Raw genomic sequence first — 19,497 nt, 5'->3', positions numbered from 1 at the left:
ACAAGACAAGTGTCAAAATGGACATTTAAGCAGTTTTGAAATGTTACACATCTTTCTTTAGCTTTTGTTATTTTTCAAAATTGTATGGGAAAGTTACACAAATCATAGCAATGGCTAAAAGTACCAATCTATGAAAGTGATGATTTGCAGTATAAAGTTGTATTTTGTTACTTTTCTGTCTTCAAATCAGTTGCTGTCATCTGAGATACTCAGTTAAGTTGTGGTTTGAACTTCCTCAACTTGACAAGAAAAGCTAATTTAAGGGGAAAAAAAGTGAGGTCATTATAATAATTAGAAGAAAACACCATTTAACATGGCCTGAAAACATTACTCACCTGTATGACCAGTTTGCCAGTGTATAGGTCTAGCAATATAGGGAGAGGATCCATATGGAAAATCAGAATGTGATTCTTCTGTTGTAGAACAAAATGTATATTGTAAGCTACATAAAATATTTCATAAGTTGTTCAAATATTTCAAAACTGTTAAAGTACAAATTAATGTCACTTTACTGTAAATTTTTCTTTCACATAATTTTTTAGAACTTGTTTTGGAGCTACTATACCAGTTATCTTAGAGAAACAACTTGTCAAAGATTGTATAATAAACTTATATGTGTTTTATAACCAAATAGATAAATCCATATCATAAATCAAGGGATATTTGAAAAAGCTTGTTTGTAGCCTAATATGTACAGCCCTGGCTAGTGTGGCTCTGTGGCTAGAGCACTGACCTGTGAGCCAAAAGCCTGCAGGTTTGATTCACTGTCATGGCACGTGCCTGGGTTGCAGGCCAGGTTTCCCAGTTACGCGGGCATGTGAGAGGCAACCAATTGATGTAATCTCTTGCACATTGATGTTTTTCTCCCTCTCTCCCTCCCTTTCCCTCTCTCTAAAGAGTAAATAAATAAAATCTTAAAAAAATGTGTACATACAATGAGGACCTTAATTTAGAGAATTCTATCAGCATAAATAGCAAATATTAGTTATTTGCATAGCAGGTCCTGTGAAATTCTTTTCCTCCAGTAATAATCACTGATTTAAATTGTAAAAATTCTTTAGTGTATACACACATGCACACACACGCAGTATAAGCCAACCTCCCTGTCACAGTAAAATACGAATATAAGAAGCTAAGTTCTTCAAAGGTATCAGCTTTACATAAACAAGCAAAGTCATTATTCTATCCCTTAATGGTTTTAATTTAATACTGTAAATACCACATGTCAATTTAGAAGCAAAAAAATCCTGGAGAAATATTTTTATAGTTTATTGGTCAATACACTCAGATAACTAGTCTCCATTTATCACTGCAAACACCTGTATAAAATAAAATAAAAGCTCACCATAGTCATCCTCTTGAAACATCTCTCCTTCAATTCTGCTTTTCTTTTGAGAATGTAATTGTAAATCCACGTTGATTTGAGGTTCTACTTTTTGAACTAAAATCCCACTTTTCTGTTTTGCAAGGCAAACCAACCAATCTCTGACGATGACTTCGCTTATCTTTTCACATGAGAGAGCAAGTTCACAGATGCGAATTCCATCTAAAAGTTCAATAACCTGTGTGATGCTTTCAGAAAAGTGAAAGTACTTTAAATTTCTAGTACAGCAACCTTAAGTTTACTGTATCTCTTATCCAGATTTAAATGCTATTGTTAAATGAAGGGGAAAAAAGTAAAAATGCAAGTGAGGGCACATAATAAGCAATTTCACAGAATACTAAGTAAAAAATATAGAGAACATAATTTAACATTATTGTTCACATTACAGTTTTAAAAGTTTTCTTCTAAATTGCCAGAAAAATATGCATGCTATATTATCATTTATGTAAAGGATGATTTAAACAACAACATAAAAGATTTGAGACACACGTCATCTCATAAGTTTTACAGCATAATGTATATTATCTAACTGTTACATATGACAAGTGTTTAAAATCACATTAAAAGTAATAGCCACATCACTCACTTTGCTAGATACACAGCACATATACCACCCTGTTTAAGATGTGGATATAAAACAGGCAAAGCAACTTGAGGATTCAACATATCCAAAGCTACCTGTGGGGGAAAAAGAGAATCAGACTGAGTTCTATTTAAGTAAAGCATAGGTTTTCTTTTCTTATCGTGGTAGATTGATACCCAGTTAAATTATTTCATTTTTCAGAATATAGTTCTACTAATTCATTTTACTCCTCACCAAAAGACATATTTATTATTATACAATTTGCCACAGTACTTAATTACACAAAGATTGTAATGACATTTCTTGCACTGGGCAATACTGATAATACAAGAATCCTTCTTTAGATATAGTTTATAAACATTCATGTAACTTATACATGGGGGGGAAGTAGGTTTATGAGTGTGCCCTTATTTATTCTTCATTCAGTTACAGTATACAGGGCTGTAATCACAAAAGATGTCAAATGAATACAATGAATAAATAGAATTTTCCAAAAAAATAATAAATGAAATATGGTCAAAATAGAAAAAATAAAGTGACTATTATTGAAAGATAATTCCAGACAACTAAGATTAGTTGGCACATCAGTATATTTACTAAATTATAAGTTACTCTACTGTTTGTATTTTTTAAAAAATAGTGTCATGCATCAATGAACAACATTATTAATTCACTAATTATTTGAGTGCCTTCCAAGTGCCAAGCATTTGCCAAGTGATAAGAATATAATGGGAGCTTACATACCATTTGGTTTCAATGGCAATTTGTATCCTAATAAAGGGACAGACATTGAACAATAAGTACACAAGTCAGAGGGTGATGAATGTCATGAAGACCTATAGAATTATAAAGCAGAATATGAGGGACAGAGTGACAAGGCAGGGAAAGTGCTATTGTTATTCAAAGGCTGGTCAGTGAAGCAACCTGAAGAAATGATTAAGCTTGCCCCGTGGAAATTTAAGGGGAACGTGCGCTCCAGATGGAGAGAGCAGCAAATATAAAGGCTCTGGGTCTGTATGATAGACACCTGGTGAGTCTGAGAAGGCCACTGTCACTGCAGTGGGGACAAAGTGAGGAAAACCGTGAGATGAGCTCTAAAATGGATATGGTGGGAGTGGGAGAGGGACAGATTTGGGAGAATTTTATGAGCTTCAGCTTTACTCAGGAAGAGGGAAAGCCACTGGAAAGTTTTAAAGACTGATATAATCTGACTTTTTAGAAAAACCTTTTTTCCATGGTAAACATAATAACAATTGCCATTTAAAGTATTTAATTTAGTGGTAGTATGTACATTATAACTTTATAAAACTATATGTAGAAAGGACATAGAGGGCAAGGAAGGATGAAGATGGCTTGCACTAGCAAACAGCACTGGATGTGATGAGAAGGGGTATAAATTTTGAAAAGCTAGGAGCCAAAAAGAAACTCGCTATGAGATGGAAGAGAAACGTAGTCATCAGAATGGATCTGCCAGAATGGAGATGTCATTTACTAACAGGGAAAGCGATGAATACTATGGGAGGATTGAGCTTAAGGAGAAATAATCAAGAATTCAGATTTGAACATGAGCTTAAGTTTTCTATTAGATATCCAAGTAAAGACCGCAATGACTGGATCAAAGGATCAACATGATGGACCCATGTAGGTTTCTTTTTTCTTTTTTTTAAAGATTTTATTTATTTATCTTTAGAGGGGAAGGGAAGGAGAGAAGGAGAGAAATATCAATGTATAGTTGCCTCTCGTGAGTCCCCTGCTGGGAACTGGCCTGCAACCCACGCATGTGCCCTGCCTGGGAATCGAACTGCAATCGAGTGGTTCACAGGCCCACGCTCAATCCACTGAGCTACACCAGTTAGGGCCCATGTAGGTTTCTTGACTGTAGTTTTGCTGTATTACTGACAAGGACCAAAGCCAAGAAACCTGCCGACCTTTTTCAATGCTCTGTTCTTGGTTAACATTAACCATTCATCCAGTCACTCAAACCAGAAACTTAAAAAAGTCATCATTTTATTTACCTTGAATTATCTACTTGAGAATCTGTGGGATTTTGTACTTCTGTTTGGGTTAAAATTATCCAGTCCCACAAACATACCTCTTAATTATTTCTCCAAGGCATCTACTGCCAATGCCTTTCTTCAGGACCTCATTATATCTGTTGAAACATTACAGCTTTCTGTATAGACTCACAGCCTCCATTCTAACACCAGAATTATTCTAAATCAGGAATTTGGATATTCTACTCCCCTACTTAAAAACTCAGCAGCAGTTTCCCATAATCTATAAAATAATGCCCTTAACTTGATGGGGTTTTTTTTTTGTCCTTATTAAGCTATAATAATGCAAGCCAAACAAAGATGAGGAAAAAGAACTCTGGTCTTTATGTCCAGGAAGCTGTGCTACTAAAACTATAGGCTTTTGGCCCTGGCTGATGTGACTCAGTGGATTGAGTACCAGCCTGCAAACTGAATGGTCAGCAGTTCAATTCCCAGTCAGGGCACATGCCTCGGTTGCAGGCTAGGTCCCCAGTTGGGGGTGTGTGAGAAGCAACTGATCAATTTATCTCTCACACATTGATATTTCCCTCCCCTCTCTTTCTCCCTTCCTTCCCCTCTCTCTGAAACTAACTAAATAAAATCTTTAAAACTGTAGGCTTTTGATAAAGAACCAGTCCTGATAAAATCATCACTTTTCTCTTTTGACATTTTCTCACCTAAGTTCCCTTATAGGGGTCCTAAAATAATCCAACCTTCCAACAGCCAATTAAGAAAAACGAAGACTCCTTACCTAGACCTCAGTCCATAATGTCAAGCTATGAATGGATAATAGCATCATCGAGAATAAAGCAATTTATACTAGAATTCCAAAACTCTGAAGTGAACTAAGACCTTCCCATCCCACATCTCCACCATCACTGCTTATAGCGTAAAATGTCATCCTCTGGTCACCTATCCTTTTATCTTCATACTGCTCTGCTCCTCCCCTTTCTCAACCTCCCCCTGGTTCTTTTTTCCACAAATTCTTCCACTCCACTTTCTGGAGATTTGTTCATGATAAATCTTTCTATCCTTAAGGTCACTGATGAATCCTCCTCTTCATCATGACTTTAACTGTCTAAAGATGCCTCTGGCCTGTTCCCTCTCAAATGGAGGTGATTTATCCCCCCAAATCTCACAACATGAACTCAGGTGCTGGTCTCATATGCTCCCAATGCTGCTTCCAAATTATTTTTCCTTTACCCTAGAAATGCTGAGGTTTACTATAGGGAACCTATCTGCCTGGCAATGGCAAATGTAGCCCAGCCTTATTGGAAAGCCCATAGGCACGTGGCAGTGCACAGGATGCCAAACCCATGGATCAGCTTGCCCGTGGGACATCTGGCCTGCATTATATCTAGGCTGCTTTGAGACTTGCTCTTCCTAAAAATCCCTCACCCTGAGTTGAAGCAGCAAAAGCTTACTGTGTATCTTTAAAGTAACTTCCTGAAGTCTGTGCTAATTCTCCCAAGGACTGAAGTGTAACCAGACCAATTACTCTTATCGTTCTCTTGCATTTACATTTTTTCCTTGTTATTCTGTAGGAAGTAATCAGTAACATGCTTTCCTTTGTTATATGTAAAAAGTAATTACCTAAAGCAAACCTAAGCATAATGAATGAGAACCTTCTTTGATGTATGCTACTAGAAAGTCAATAAAAGCCTGTCCAGGCAAGGGTCAAGGTGCTCTCCCCTTGAGGGAATGGCTGCCCCTTTTTCACCACAGGACTTCGGTAGTCCGTGTGAATTCGTTCACTGCATCCACAACATACGGACCTGCTGGACAGAGTCTGCATCAGTTTTATGATGCTCAACTACTCCTCCCTGGTCACTACCCTATATTTATGAACAACTTTGGCAACTGATTCAATAAGTCTCTCCACTCTAAATCCCATGGTGATATTGAAGGAAAATATTCCTCCCATGACGGATATAAAGCAAAGGAGCAAATAATGAAGGAAGATCCTCTCCCATATAAAAAAAGTGTGATCCTTGTTTTCTTCGTACTCTGTGTTAGACAGTATCACAGGAACCACTTTTGAAAACTTACCGCATCAAGTGTTAAAGATTTTATGTCTTCAGTTGCTCCTGAAATATCTTTATGAATGAAATCCACATTGTCTGGCCACTCTTCTACATGACTAATTTTCCATGAATCGCGCCAGTGTCTGTAATTCTTCTTAGCCAGTTCATGGTAGTCTTTTCGTATTTCAAAACTTATGACTTGTCCTTCTGATCCAACTTCATTAAAAAAAATAATTTATGAGACTTCATAGTATTAATTCATAAAAGAATGTTAAAACTTATTGTGAAAGTGTATTATTATATAGGTCTGAAGAAATAATTCAAATAGTTCAAGTATAATGTAGTATATTTCTATCTATAATCTTTATAAAATTGACCCATATATGTCTACAACTGCTCTAACAGTTTATTAGTTAAAAAAAAAGAATGCATTAAAGAACATAAATGATTTTTTAAAAAACTACCCCAGTAGAACCCTGGCTGGTGTGGCTCAGTGGATTGAGCACCAGCCTGCAAACCAAAGGGTCACTGGTTCAATTCCCAGTCAGGGCACATGCCTGGGTTGCAGGACAGGTCCCCAGTAGCGAGGCCTACAAGAGATGACCACACATTGATGTTTCTCTCCCTCTCTTTCTCCCTCGCTTCCCCTCTGTCTAAAAGTAAATAAATAAAATCTAAAAAAACCAAACAAACCCCAAAACCTCTACCCAAATAGACTTCTGTCGCTGTTCAGAATCTATTAATATGTGAGAAAGGGAACACTGCACAGGCAGCCAGAAAGCAACCCTGACACTCAGAGGAATTAAGTGGTCATAGGGAACAATAATCAACTAGGATAACGGTACCCAGACATAAAGTGGTGGGAGCATGAACAGATACATATATGTTTACTATATACCTCTTGATTTTTGATCAGGTATTCCCTTCAAGCAGTACTTTTACCAACTGACGATTCATATAGTTTCTTTTTTTTTTAAGATTTTATCTATTTATTTTTAGAGAGAGGGGAAGGGAAGGAGAAAGAGAGGGAGAAGAACATCCATATCTGGTTGCCTCTTGCATGCCCCCTCCTGGGGACCAGGCCCACAACCCAGGCATGTGCCCTGACTGGGAATTGAACCAGCAATCTTTTGGTTCTCAGGCCCGTGCTCAATCCACTGAGCTACACCAGCCAGGGCTCATATAGATTTTCTCAAAGACAGGAACATTCTTCATGATGTAGCTTTACCTTAGTTCTATATTATGATCAATCTATTTATGAACACCAACAATAATTCTTTACCTGTGATAGTATGCCAGCCCAGCAGCTGACAGCGCTCCATCTATGTTCTTTCACACTGAGAATTCACCTGGCACTATTAACAAAAATATGTACTAATGTGCACCAAAAGACAAGTACCAGAATATTCAGAGCAGCACTATTCATAATATTCATCTTAAATGCCATCAAGAGTAGAATGGATAAGTTGTGATTTATTTATAAAATGAAGGAACTATGTAGCAACTAGAATGAAAGAAACACTGCTACATGCAATGGCTGAATCTCATAAACAGAATGTTGAATGAAAGTAGCCAGACATATAAGAGTACATACTGTGTGATTCCTTTTATCTGAAGTTTAAAACAGGCAAAACTAATTCATGATGATAAAAGTCAGGATGGTGGTCACCTCTGGGAGGACAGGACTGAGAGGAAACGAAGGGGCTTCTGGGGTGCAGCACATCTTGGTCTGGGTAACGGCCACACGAGGGTGACCACTATGTGAAAACTCATTAAGCTCTGACTGGTTGAGAGTCACCCCCACAAAGGAAAGGCTGTAGGTTCGCTCCCTGATAGGGCGCATGCCTGTGGGTCTGGTCCCAGGCCGGGGAGGTAACTCATGGATGTTCTCTTACACATTGATGTTCTTCTCCCTCTCTTTTCCCCTCCCTTCTCCTCTCTCTACAAATAAATAAAAATATTTTGAAAAATTCATTCAGATATACAGGTATAATCTGGGCACTTTTCTGTAGTTATGCTATGCTCCAAAAAAAGTTTACTTTTTTTCTTTTATAAATAAAGATAAAAAGTTTAAAATAAAAAGTTTAAACTTTTTAAAATAAAAAGTTTACTTTCTTTCTTTTATAAATAAAGTAGAAGCATTAAAAAGCACAGAGAGTAAGAGAAATCAAAGAAAATGAAGGTTTACAAAGAGAGTGACTGGAAAAATATACAAAATGTAAATTTAGTTGCTTACATTTGGTTTCAAAGAGAATTCTCTGTATCTCAAAGTTATGTAAATAATTTCTAAAGCAACTTTATTTATTTGACTTATGAACAGCTTGAATCTTTTCTTTGTTATCTAAATTCAGCTCATTTATAGCAGTCTCTTACCTGCTTTGGATAAAAACAAACTCATTCCACCAGAACCCGAGCCAGCTTCCAAAACAGTATCACCTGGGTGAATATCCATCATCAACAGCATCATATTTACATCCTATGATTTAAAAACAATAAATATGTACTAAGCACCTACTCTTATCAAATACTACGTTGGATTCGGAGAAGAAAAAAGTGAAAACAAAGGATTAAACTTTGGCCCTGTTAGCAAGACTTTATATTTTACTTGATAAAATAAGACATTCGAGAATTAATTAGCAAATAAAGCAGTATAATATTGAAATTACAGATAATAAGTACCATCAGAGCTCAGCGAAAGGAGAAATCAGCAGATTGTCCTAGTTTAAAGACAGAGTGTTGAATTTAAGGAAACATCCACAAGGCAGAAACAGTTTTGAACAAAACAGGGGTAAACACAATTTGCCTATCTCAGAAGGAGAGATAAGGAGACTTAAATGCCAGGCTAAAAAAAAATTAAATTTGACCTGGTAAGTAACTGGGACATGACACTGAAGTGATAATATAAATGGCTTTTTATGAAAATGAATCTGCAGGGCCCTGGCTAGTGCGGCTCATTTGGCTGGGTGTTGCACTGCAAAGCGAAGGTCGCTGACCCATTCCTGGTCAGGGCACTCACCTGGGTTGTGAGTTTGATTCCCAGTCAGCTGCATATGAGAGACAACCACACACTGGTGTCTCCCTCTTTGCTTCCCTACCTTTCCCTCACTCTACAAATAAATAAATAAAACCTTTTTTAAAAAACAAGCATAAACAGTTTATGCTTAATTTTATCTTTTTTAATAAGAAAACTTTTTTCTAAAGGTAAAGCATCATAATATATCCATTGTTGGTAACTGAAACCTGGAGATTAAAGTATCACCATAATGGTGATAAAAGATTGTCCCCAAAAGAGTTCGGGGTGCTCCTGGGTGCTGAACTTGTAAACTTAAGAGTTATGGGGAGGAAATATAAGTACTTATTATTTGCCTAGTGAGTCCAAATCACTCTAAAGTAGTCGACATTCTCTTCACTTTACTCAATTCTTTAGAGAACTGAGACTCCCAAGTCAAAATTAAAATCTGCCTGGTTCCTAAAATGAGCATAAAAGCCATATCCGTGGATTTTCCCCCCAAAGGCTGAGAACAATAAAACCAGAAACGTATGAGATGTGCTTTACTGCTTTGAGTACGTGAATCGGTTCTGCAGTAGTGCATCAGTTTTGCTCTTTCTGGAACCAACATGCACCTAAATTCCATCGCGTTACCTTTGGATACGTTATGGCAGGACCTCTCTTCATCAGTAATACATAGTCTTCCAATGCCGGCCTCTTCAGCATGAAGTGCTTACCAGAGGAACTCCTTAGTATCTGGCCAGGGAACTTCCCCACGATGTCGCTGAACGGGACTACCCCCCAGTTACTGTTTAAATGTCCCGCCTTGTGCAACCTAAATAACTTTTTAAATTGTGTTTCTCTCTTCCCCATCTCAGCTAAAACCAGTTCCCCAACCCGAAAGGGCTCCTCTCTGGAAGCTGACCAGGAAGGGGGGACTGGAAGTTCTTCGACCAGGGCCGATAGTGAGGGAGTCTCGGATCCCCGGCGTGCGGGGCTGGCCTGGCCCTGATCTTCGCTCGAGTCCTTGCGCTCTCGAGCGGGTGACTCCTCTGGAGGCGTCGGCAGTCTGAGGCTTTCCAGGGACGAATGACATCTGGTCCCAATGCCACGGACGCTCGGAGGGAGAGATGGAGGCGACTCTGCGCTGGGGACTTTCTTTGGTGTCGCCTTGTGCTCTCCTTCTCCATCTCGCGCTTCTCTTTGAGAGGACTTGAGACACAGTGACCGGGCTCTCTCGAAGGGCTCTTGTCCAAGGCCACGCAGTAACGGGCAGGTCGCGATCACTGGCCGCCTACGGAGGCGCCGCAGATGTAGCAGAACTGGCCCGCGGCGGCCAGCGACCAGCATGCTGACCTGCGCAGGCGCCGTCGCGGACGAGTGACGTAAGAACTGGCGGGGCCTTGTCGCTCGCTGTGCGACGCACTGATGCGGCCGCCATGAGATTTGGGAGGACCTTCGGGAGGAGGGCTCGGTGACTGCGCCTGCGTTTAGCGGGTGGAGAGGAGGAGCTGGGAACTTGACCAGTGAAGTTTGTTGGTGGGTGACCCGCCGGGATCGTGTCCCAAACCCGTCAGCGGCCCAAATTCTTCTTTGGAATGTGGACTGACTAAATAACGACCGTTGACAAGTCTCCATCAGCATCGCCTGAGGACAGGGGGTTTAAGAGAGACGAAGTCTGTGAAAGCTGTGTTGTATAAGCTCAAGTCCTGCGCCAGGATTAGTTCTCTGGTAATCGGGATCACGAACGTCTCTTGGTCACCCCCAGGATGTGTGGAACTGGCCCAGAGTTGCGTGTGACAGATGGCGGTTGGACGGGCCACCCGCTTGACCCGCGCTCCTTCCCCGGCCCCACCAAGTGCCTTGGACTCCGTTCTGGACACCTGCGTGCCTGACCTGGGTTCAGAGATTACAGTGGCAGAGTTCACTTTGTGCTTGTTTAACGTAATTGGTTTTAATAATTAAAACGTAATATTTAGTTCACTAAGTACTTTACTCTCCCCCAAACTAGAAGCATCTCAAAAGACCATTGCTAACACGGATGGCAAGGCGTGTTAAAAGCTTAATTTCACACTCCCCCCTCCCCAACAATTCATGTGCTGAAATCTAACCCTCTGTACCTCAACATGTGACAGTATTCGGAGACGGCGTTTATACTTAAGTTGAAATGAAATAATTGGAATGGGCATTAATCCAGTATGACTGTTACCCTTAGAAGAAGACATTGGGACACAGGCAGAAGACCATCCTGCAAGCCAAGGAGAGGGGTCTCAGAAAAAGCCAAACGGTGTCCACACCTCGATGTTGGACATCTAGCCCCCAGAACTGTGAGACATTTTTGTTGTTTAAGCTTCCTACCCCCCGCTCATAATATTAACTGTATTTTCTGATTCGCTTTAATTGGATTTCTTTAAAAGGTTTTGACACTGCCCAAAAAATTAAATCAAAATAAATTTATTTACTCCTAAAAACAAAGCCAAACCAGGAAAAGATTATCTTTGGAGTCCAAAGTCTCATTCAACACTATCACCAACCTACCTTCTTAATATTAATTTAATTGGAAAACATTTACTGAGGGTCTGGCGATACCAGGCACGTTAGGTATTTCTTTAATTCGACTTTGCAATAACCCTACCTTAGAAAAATTTTTTCCCATTTTACACATAAGGAAACTGACCCAGGGAGATTCAGTGATACCGGCAACATCCCATAACCAGGTCACATGACAGGGTTTCCTCTCCAGAGTAGTCCCGCTCAGCAGTCCACGCTCTTGGTACCCTAACAACCCTTCTAGAAGACCTGGCAACAAACAGTACAGCTGATTCAGAGTTAAAGTCAAAACATCTTCACAGGGCTGCGAATTCCGTTTAAATTAGATGAAACAGGTCTCGCTACTACTTTTGAAGACATAATACTATTCTAATCTGTGCTTTCTGAAATATAAGCCACCATAAAGTCCATCATCAGGTTTCTCTATTTTAATCTTAAAAATGAGTGAAGAAACTGCTTTCCCCCTCACTCTAAATGCACATCTCATTTTGGGTTTTAATTTTTTTTTAAAGTTTCTACGACCAATTTTTTTATTATCATCGCCAAATATGGGTCTGAGTTGGAACCTTCTGAATCCTAAGCCTTACAATAATTTTTATCCTAAATACTATTAAATGATACTTGACTGTTATTTCAGAAAGAGTAGGAATTGGAAGGAGAAGGTATATTGAAAAAATATGGGGAATAAATGTACATGTCTTCTGAGACAAAATGTACATGTTGTTCTGAGACAAACTGCAAACACAAAATGGCATTCCTTTCCTTCTATTGTTTGAATAGGAAATAAAAGTGGCATTTAGTCAAGCAATTACATTAACGACGGAATAACTGTCAAGGGACACTGTGGCTGAAGACTAGTCTGCAGTCCCCACTGCTCAGGCCACTGAATGGGTAGGAAGAACCACTGAGTGGTCCTAAGCTGTTCTTCCACAAACTGTCAAACAGACTGGAAATAAGGTTGGCAGAAAACTAACAGTTTCAAAAACAAATCCAAATCTCTTTCTTTCTAAAGAATGAGCCTGTCCTGCAATGCACAGTCAAGTTCCTTCACTGGTCCTCTCTCCCTAGTACAAGTTAGCGTTGGGCCCAGCAGGCCACTGTCCACAGGTTGGGCCTGCCCAACGTTCTCTGGCCTTGCGAACAGCCACTCCCTGGGCTCTCTGCGGTCCCTCCGCCCTACTTCCTCCCTCCAGGCCCCGCCCCGGCCCCGTGCGCCTGCGCACAGGCGAACACGTGGCTGCCGGGGAGCCAGAGCAGCAATGGCGGCGGGTGGCGGCCGAGTTGCCGACCCCCTGTCTCCCGCGGGGCTCCCCTGCGCCTTCTCCCCGCAGAGTCAGGCCTACTTTGCTTTGGCGTCTGCCGACGGTCACCTGCGAGTGTGGGAGACAGCCAACAACCGGTTGCACCAAGAGTACGTGCCTTCCGCGCACCTCAGCGGTACCTGCACCTGCCTGGCCTGGGCGCCAGCGCGGTTACAGGCCAAGGTAAAGCGAGCGGGACGGCGGGAGGTGGGCTCCTGCCAGGGCTCGGCCTCTGCGCCCTAGGACCGACGGCGCGTGGCCTTACTACCCGCGTGGCCTTCGGAGGCCCGCGGCGAGGAGGCACTGAGTGCGGTGGCGCGTAGTGGGCCCACGCCGCCAGTTCTGTGCGCAGCCTGTCCAGACGCAGTGACCGAGGACTCGGCCCGATCGGACTGGCGGTGGACTAGAGCCCTCCCAGGGGGCTGTGTGGTTTTCGCCCCTCTTCCCGCTGTCGCCGGGGCCGCCATATTCGCCGAGGCCCCGGCGGCCTCCCCATCTCTGGGAGCTGTCGGGCCTCGCTCAGCCGAATGCGGTCTTGTGAGCCCTGGCTTTTGACAGAGGTCCGTCCGCCTCGTGGCTACACTACAGACACGCTCCCTACCCTCTCATCGGATATGCCTTGGGTGGTTGGAATCAACAGGTCTATTTTCTTCCTTGCACCACCACCCTTGGGTGCCGGCTCACCACGTGTTGTCTGTCTTTCACGTCTAAGACGTTTTCACTCTTGACTCTTCCAGGTTCATTTCCAGTCTCAGGCGTTTGAATAGTCTTGTTTTTTAAATTTTAACATCGGCTCGTCTTTCCTTCATAAACCCATTTCCCCCAAGTCCGAAGTTTGCGTTAAGATATAAAGCACAGTGAAGTAGTTTTAACTTAAATAGGAGTCCAGGTGAAGTTTGGCTTAGATGGGACACTGCCGAATTAGGGAATGCTTTTCATTGGTGGGGAGCCATCGCAGCTAAGATGCCATTCCCTTTCGACTACATCTGTTCTAACATACATGCACGTGGGAACTGCAGTTAACTACGCTGTCTGGGTTTGAATCCAGGTCTGACTTCCTAGTAGTAATTTTGCCTCTAGTTTCCCATTTGTAAAATGAGGATAATAGTGCCCACATCATAGAGAGGTTGTGAAGGTTAACATTTAATAATGTATAAACCATTTAGAGTAGTTCTTGATGTGTAAGTCTTCAAGTTTTTGTTATTATTAGTATTCATATTTGTGTGGTTGGTTAGTCCTGCAGGGTAAGGGCTAACTTTCTACTTTGTTTGGGAAGAAGAAACTGAGGCTCTGGGAAAACTAAGTAACTTGCAAAACTTGAACCTGGACTTCAGGTATTTATAGCTCAGTTCTCCATTATCTGCAACAAATAGTTAATATTAGACTGGCAAAAATTTTTTGCCCACTCTGTTTTTTTTGTTGTTGACTTACAGTCAACAAGACATCTGGAATAAAACATCTGTCTAGTCTTAAGTGTCTGTTAAAAGTCAGAGTTTTGGATTAAATATAACAGTGATACAATAGAAAAATACCTGGATTCGGTTTCACAACCACGGCTCAATTCAAACTTGGCTTTGTCACACTGAGCAAGTCACTTTAATTTTGGGGGCCTTACTGAGAAATGAGTTGGGTTACATTAAAAATTTTTTGTGGGTGTTCTGTTCTTTTGCCTGTATGCTCTCATTTTAGCCACACAACTCTATGAAATGCCCTGAAATTATTACATTTGTAAAAACCGAGAATCAGAACTGGGAAAGTTTAAGTGACTTCACCAAAGCCTTAATAGCCTATGAAGCAGTGGTGCCCTCCCCCCCCCCCCCCAGATGCTGTGACTGGTGTAGCATCGTGAGTGCTCAGTGAATGTTAGTCATCATCACTGAATAAACCAACAGGTGTTCCCTGTGGGCTTATTTGCCATTTACTGCTACATTCCTCAATGTAAATCAGTTTGTAAGAGTATCTGTTCTAGTAATTGGCAATTCACCACCCAAGGACAAAGTGTAGTGACGTTAACCAGTGGAGAAAAATGATTTGGTGCTGTTTTTCTTTAACTGGAGTTAAGCAGTTCATAGATGTTTGGGAAAAGTAGACTGCTGTGTCTTTTTCTCAGTCACAGAATGGTTATAATACTTTGCATTTATGCCCCAGTAGTTTGTAGAGGGTTTTCGCACATGTTGCATAGCTGAGCATTTCCATTTGGTTGACGGAGCCTGGGTGAAGAGGACCTCTAATGATGACAAGAAAAGTTCAGGAAGACAAATTGATGGACTATGGATGGATGCTACTATTTTGAGTTTCTTAGTTTAGGTGGGTAAACTGAGGCTGAGGTGTTCTGTGATAGGCCAAAGCCACACAGTAAGTCATGGAGCTACCTAGCAACTGACTCTGCTATTTCATTCTCACCCCTAAATCTCAAACTTTTCTCCTTTTCCTTCCCTAATTACTGCTGTAGAGCCCTGAAGAAACAGACCTTGTCTGCTATTGGCTACCACAGTACATGTGTTCGTGCTGCTTTGCTGTCACTGCAAAGTGCACCCACACAGCTTAGTGCTTGCTGAATGAAGCGCACGGCGTTTCAGACATTGGGCAGGGCAAGCATAGCAGTGTTGAGGGTGCTTCTGGGAACGGTCTGAGCTGAACATCCCCACTCCTGTCTGTCAGAAAGGTAGCACAGGCCACTTGTATTCTTGTATAATGCTGTCTTAAGGTCTCTTTGGTTTTTAAACTTCAAAAGATAAAGTTTGCAGATTAGATTCTATAGGCAGAAATAGATGTTCTGGTGTATTAGAATTGTTTTTGATGTAAATACATGTAGTTATATGTAAAATGCACACATTTTGTTCATTGTTATCCATGAGGCATTTCTCAGAGTAAATGACTAATGCCAAGAAATGGCATAGGAGGCTAAGTGCAGAATGAAATTTGAAACTTTAGCTTTATTTTCAGTGTCTAGAGGTTGGTATTTTTCAAAAATAGGTTTTGATTTATTGGCGGATTGTGAAACATTTAGTGGCTCATGATGGCATAAGGCATTATCAGTATGTTTTACATGTTAAAGGGTTTTTTGGTGAAACTTCTCTACATAGGTTCTTATGAGTATATACTCCCTCTCTCTTAGTAAACACTTTTCTTACTGTGGAATCTCAGTCTCAAAAGTCACTGATTAATTGATCACATTTAGACTTCTCATTACCTGGATGTGCTTTTTTCTGTTTTCACCAGAGCTGTATTGTGCCTTGCTTTTTATAAACTGTGCACATGTGCTACTCAGCCTCCTCACTGCCGTCTGGATCGAGTGCCGGTACGCCTTCTTCAGACTGGTATTGATTAGTACTTAACTGCTTAGCTCAGTCGTACCTTCATATTAAGAAAGACTAGTCTAAAATCATCTTGTTTGAGTCTTCACTCCTGGTACCTTCAGGAACTCACATTTTCCAATTGCAAGTAGATACATGAACTAACTTCTTAGCCTTCCTTTATTACTTTATATAGTTACATGTACAATTTATGTACATACTGTGTTGTGCTGGGCACATTAGAGGAAGCAAAATATATCTAAAATATAGGGGAAAAATAAAAACAATTCAGATACATTAAACCAAATGAAAATTGAGTGAGTCGGAAAAGGCCTCACCAAGTGCCATAAAAAGCAAAGGCAAAATGGGAAAGTTGATTTGTGATTGGGGTGTGCAGTATAAGGGTGGAACTGAAAATAAGGCTGGACGAGATGGGTTGCAGGCAAATTGTGAGTGCTTTTGATGCCAGAGAATTAATGTTGATCTGCTTTTCTCTGGGGAGTCACCGAAGTTTCTGATCACAGGAAGAATGGGTTCAGATAGAAATTGCCAACAGGTCTGTCATAATCTGCAGTCATCCGCACCAGTTCACTCCTGGTTTCAGAAACACTTAGTAATGGGGTAATAATGTTAGGAGTTCACTAAAACGCATGTTGGTTATTTGAACTGCTTACCTGCTTGATGCGTTACATGTTTGGACACGTTCCTCCTGCTGAATGGGAAGTTGTTTTTAAAAAGATCAAATCTGAGAAAACATACGTGAGTCAGTAGTTCTTTGAGATTAATTAATTGGATTATTATTTAGGTTTAAATCAGTAACCCTCATAATTGGGCATAAATTCTGTGGATACCCCTCCCACTTGTTTACTCTGCTTGCTTTCCCCCAAAATACAGAGATTTGCTGGTAGGGGAACCAGGGCTTTGAAAATGTGAATTTTTAATTTCTAAAATTTCTTTGCTTTGAAATGCAAATTCAGATCAGCAGGAAAACATACTGAACGTATTTGGATCAGCCTGTGTTTCACACGTTAGAAACCTCAGTGTAGAGCATTGTAATTTGACTTGGGGAAAACCAAAACCAGAAGAGACAATTTTGAGAATCTTTCAGAGTTTCCTGTTGAGGTAGTAATAGGTTGGTATACTTCCCCCATTGTCTTTGACTGAAGTAGGTGTTTGTGTTTATAACCTTAATGCAGAAACCACGTTTGTTTTCTGGGATCACTTAGGGGCGGCTTTAGAACTTCGTTTAACTGGAGCCCAGATCTAGGACGAGGCCTGTGCCGCAGTCTCAGTGCTTCAAGTAAATTAAATGGTACTGTTGAGATCATCAGATTGTTTTATGCTTTGGTTTTTAATTTTAACTTCTCTTGGGTTTATGAATGTAGGTACATTTTTCAGGACTTGCAAAATGTGCTTTTTCCCTGTATGTTACCCTATTTTTAGTTGAATCTTTTTTATTGTTGTCAAGTATGTCTGGTGAATCAAAATTTTCAAATGTACCATTTCCATAAGATAACTTAAAGAAAAAAGATGGAAAGTGCTTTACAAATCTACTCCTTGATACTCTGTAGGTACCGGCAGTGCAGTTCTCGTCAGTGGGGGTGGGCTGGGCAGGTTTTTATGCGTCCTGGACCTCCTGTTGGCGGTGTAGGGCAGAGATCTGTCACTGCTGGGGAAATGGTTTTTTTCCCCTGTAGTGTTGGTCTGCTTTGCACTAAATGATCAGATCTTGGAGTTTCTTGATGCTAAAATACAGGCTGGCAAGCTTTAATTTAAAAAAATTGAAACATTGGAAGAGAAGTTCTGAAATAATGTTTCAGAATTATAAACTGATGGAATACTCTGAAGCTAGGATCATTGTCTTTTTGATGGACAGACAAGAGCAGTTACTGTCATTTTTGAAATGAATCACAGTCCTGCGGCACTTGACACTAGATTCAAACTTGTGCCTCTTCAGTCATTGGAATCACCAAGACAGCACGGGACTTTGAGACGACCCTGAGTCAGACACTGGAGCAACTTCTCCAGTGTGTGCTCTGTTCTGCTCCATTAGTTACTGCCATTTTTTGACTCAAATGAAAGTAAATGCATTTTTTAAATATAAAAACATCTGAGTCCCTTTTCCTGAAAACAAAGGGAGAATGAAAGAAAAGATGGAGGAGATAGGGGGACATGTCTGGCTGCTTGGGCATGGACCTGTCACCCCTTTGCTTGGGAGGGGGCACTGGACCTGTCACAGTACCTGGAACACATGACTCATCCCGTGTGATGCCTCCCTCACCCCGAGGTGGGGATGGGGGGCAAGAATTACGAGCTCTTCCATGGGAGTGGGGTTTCCTTTTTCTGAGTAGTAAGAAAGAGGGAATCCTACCTTTTTTTAAGGGAAGTGCCTCTTAGTAGCAATCATGTTTCATTTGTGGGCTGTTGGGCATTTGCATTTATGCATTAGTGATGTTTCAGTGTTTGAAATACAAAATAAACTTTTTTTCTTTTGTTTTTAGGAAAGTCCTCAGAGGAAAAAAAGGAAATCAGAACCTGTAGAAACAAGTAACCAGGTTGACTTGTTGGCTCTTGGTACAGCAGTTGGTAGTGTTTTATTATACAGTACAGTAAAAGGAGAATTACACAGTAAATTAATAGTAAGTATGTGTGTATTTTATGTAAAAAGGGTATGTCAGGGAAACTGGTATATTAGAGATTTATTAAATAAAAGCAGAACTGTTCAGGATATGCTATGGGATCTATATTATGGGGGCATTTTTCGGCCCCTTCTACATTTAAAATTCTGAACAGTAATAATTGATAATAGCTATGATAGGTAACAGTTCTTATTATAGATTGGAATATGAAAAATTGTTGACTAGATTGAGAATTAAGGGTGAAGAGAATTCTAAGTATCGCAGCGAGCTGCAGGGAGAAGCCCACCATCTTTCGGGCTAGAGGACGAAGGAGATGGTGGGGATCACTGCCAAGGCCAAGAGGAGCTGGCACTGCTCTCAGTGCTGCTGTCTCTTGAGCAGGAGCTGACCCCGTGGGCCTGGGGTCCAGAACTGAGGGGGTTCGGGCTGACTGTGGGTGTCTCTGAAGGGAGACTGGTTCTCAGGTGCTGGGGCAACCGCGTTCGGTTGCAGCTGAACAGATGGCCGCTGCTGGGTGAGGAAGCAGCGGGCTGATGCAGGAAGGAGGGCAGGAAGGAAGGAGTGCCCTGTTGCCCCTCCAGCCTTGTCTCCCTCTAGATCCCCTTACTGGTGGAGCTTGCTGGCCATCCAGCTGGCATAGCAGAAGTGTGGTTTGCTGAATCCCAGCCCCAGCATTGCAGAGCACGGAAGGGGGGCGT

The 19,497-nt window shown here is 41.1% G+C and overlaps 2 protein-coding genes across 2 annotated transcripts in view; one reads left to right on the top strand and one right to left on the bottom strand.

Annotated features, from left to right (window-relative positions):
* Positions 1 to 161: 161 nt before the first annotated feature.
* TRMT61B (tRNA methyltransferase 61B) lies at positions 162 to 10,396 on the bottom strand. The gene is made up of 7 exons (XM_037066659.1): positions 9,668 to 10,396; positions 8,398 to 8,500; positions 6,050 to 6,240; positions 1,971 to 2,062; positions 1,346 to 1,572; positions 336 to 413; positions 162 to 253 (listed from the first exon to the last, which is right to left on the bottom strand). The coding sequence occupies exons 1-7, from the start codon at positions 10,361 to 10,363 to the stop codon at positions 210 to 212; spliced, it is 1,431 nt and encodes a 476-aa protein (XP_036922554.1). The 5' UTR covers positions 10,364 to 10,396; the 3' UTR covers positions 162 to 209.
* Positions 10,397 to 12,745: 2,349 nt separating this feature from the next.
* The window catches only part of WDR43 (WD repeat domain 43), a 31,822-nt gene continuing 25,070 nt past the window's right edge, over positions 12,746 to 19,497 (top strand). The window contains exons 1-2 of the mRNA XM_037066656.1: positions 12,746 to 13,047; positions 18,662 to 18,799. Of these exons, the coding sequence (XP_036922551.1) occupies positions 12,823 to 13,047; positions 18,662 to 18,799 (363 nt within the window). The 5' untranslated portion in view covers positions 12,746 to 12,822. The remainder of the gene's footprint in view (positions 13,048 to 18,661; positions 18,800 to 19,497) is intronic.

Source organism: Sturnira hondurensis, unplaced genomic scaffold (assembly GCF_014824575.4).
Source record: "Sturnira hondurensis isolate 20B ecotype Veracruz unplaced genomic scaffold, ASM1482457v3 Scaffold0016663, whole genome shotgun sequence".
NCBI lineage: Eukaryota > Metazoa > Chordata > Mammalia > Chiroptera > Phyllostomidae > Sturnira > Sturnira hondurensis.
Note: the sequence above shows the minus strand (reverse complement) of the source record. Positions and strands in the feature narration are given on the sequence as shown.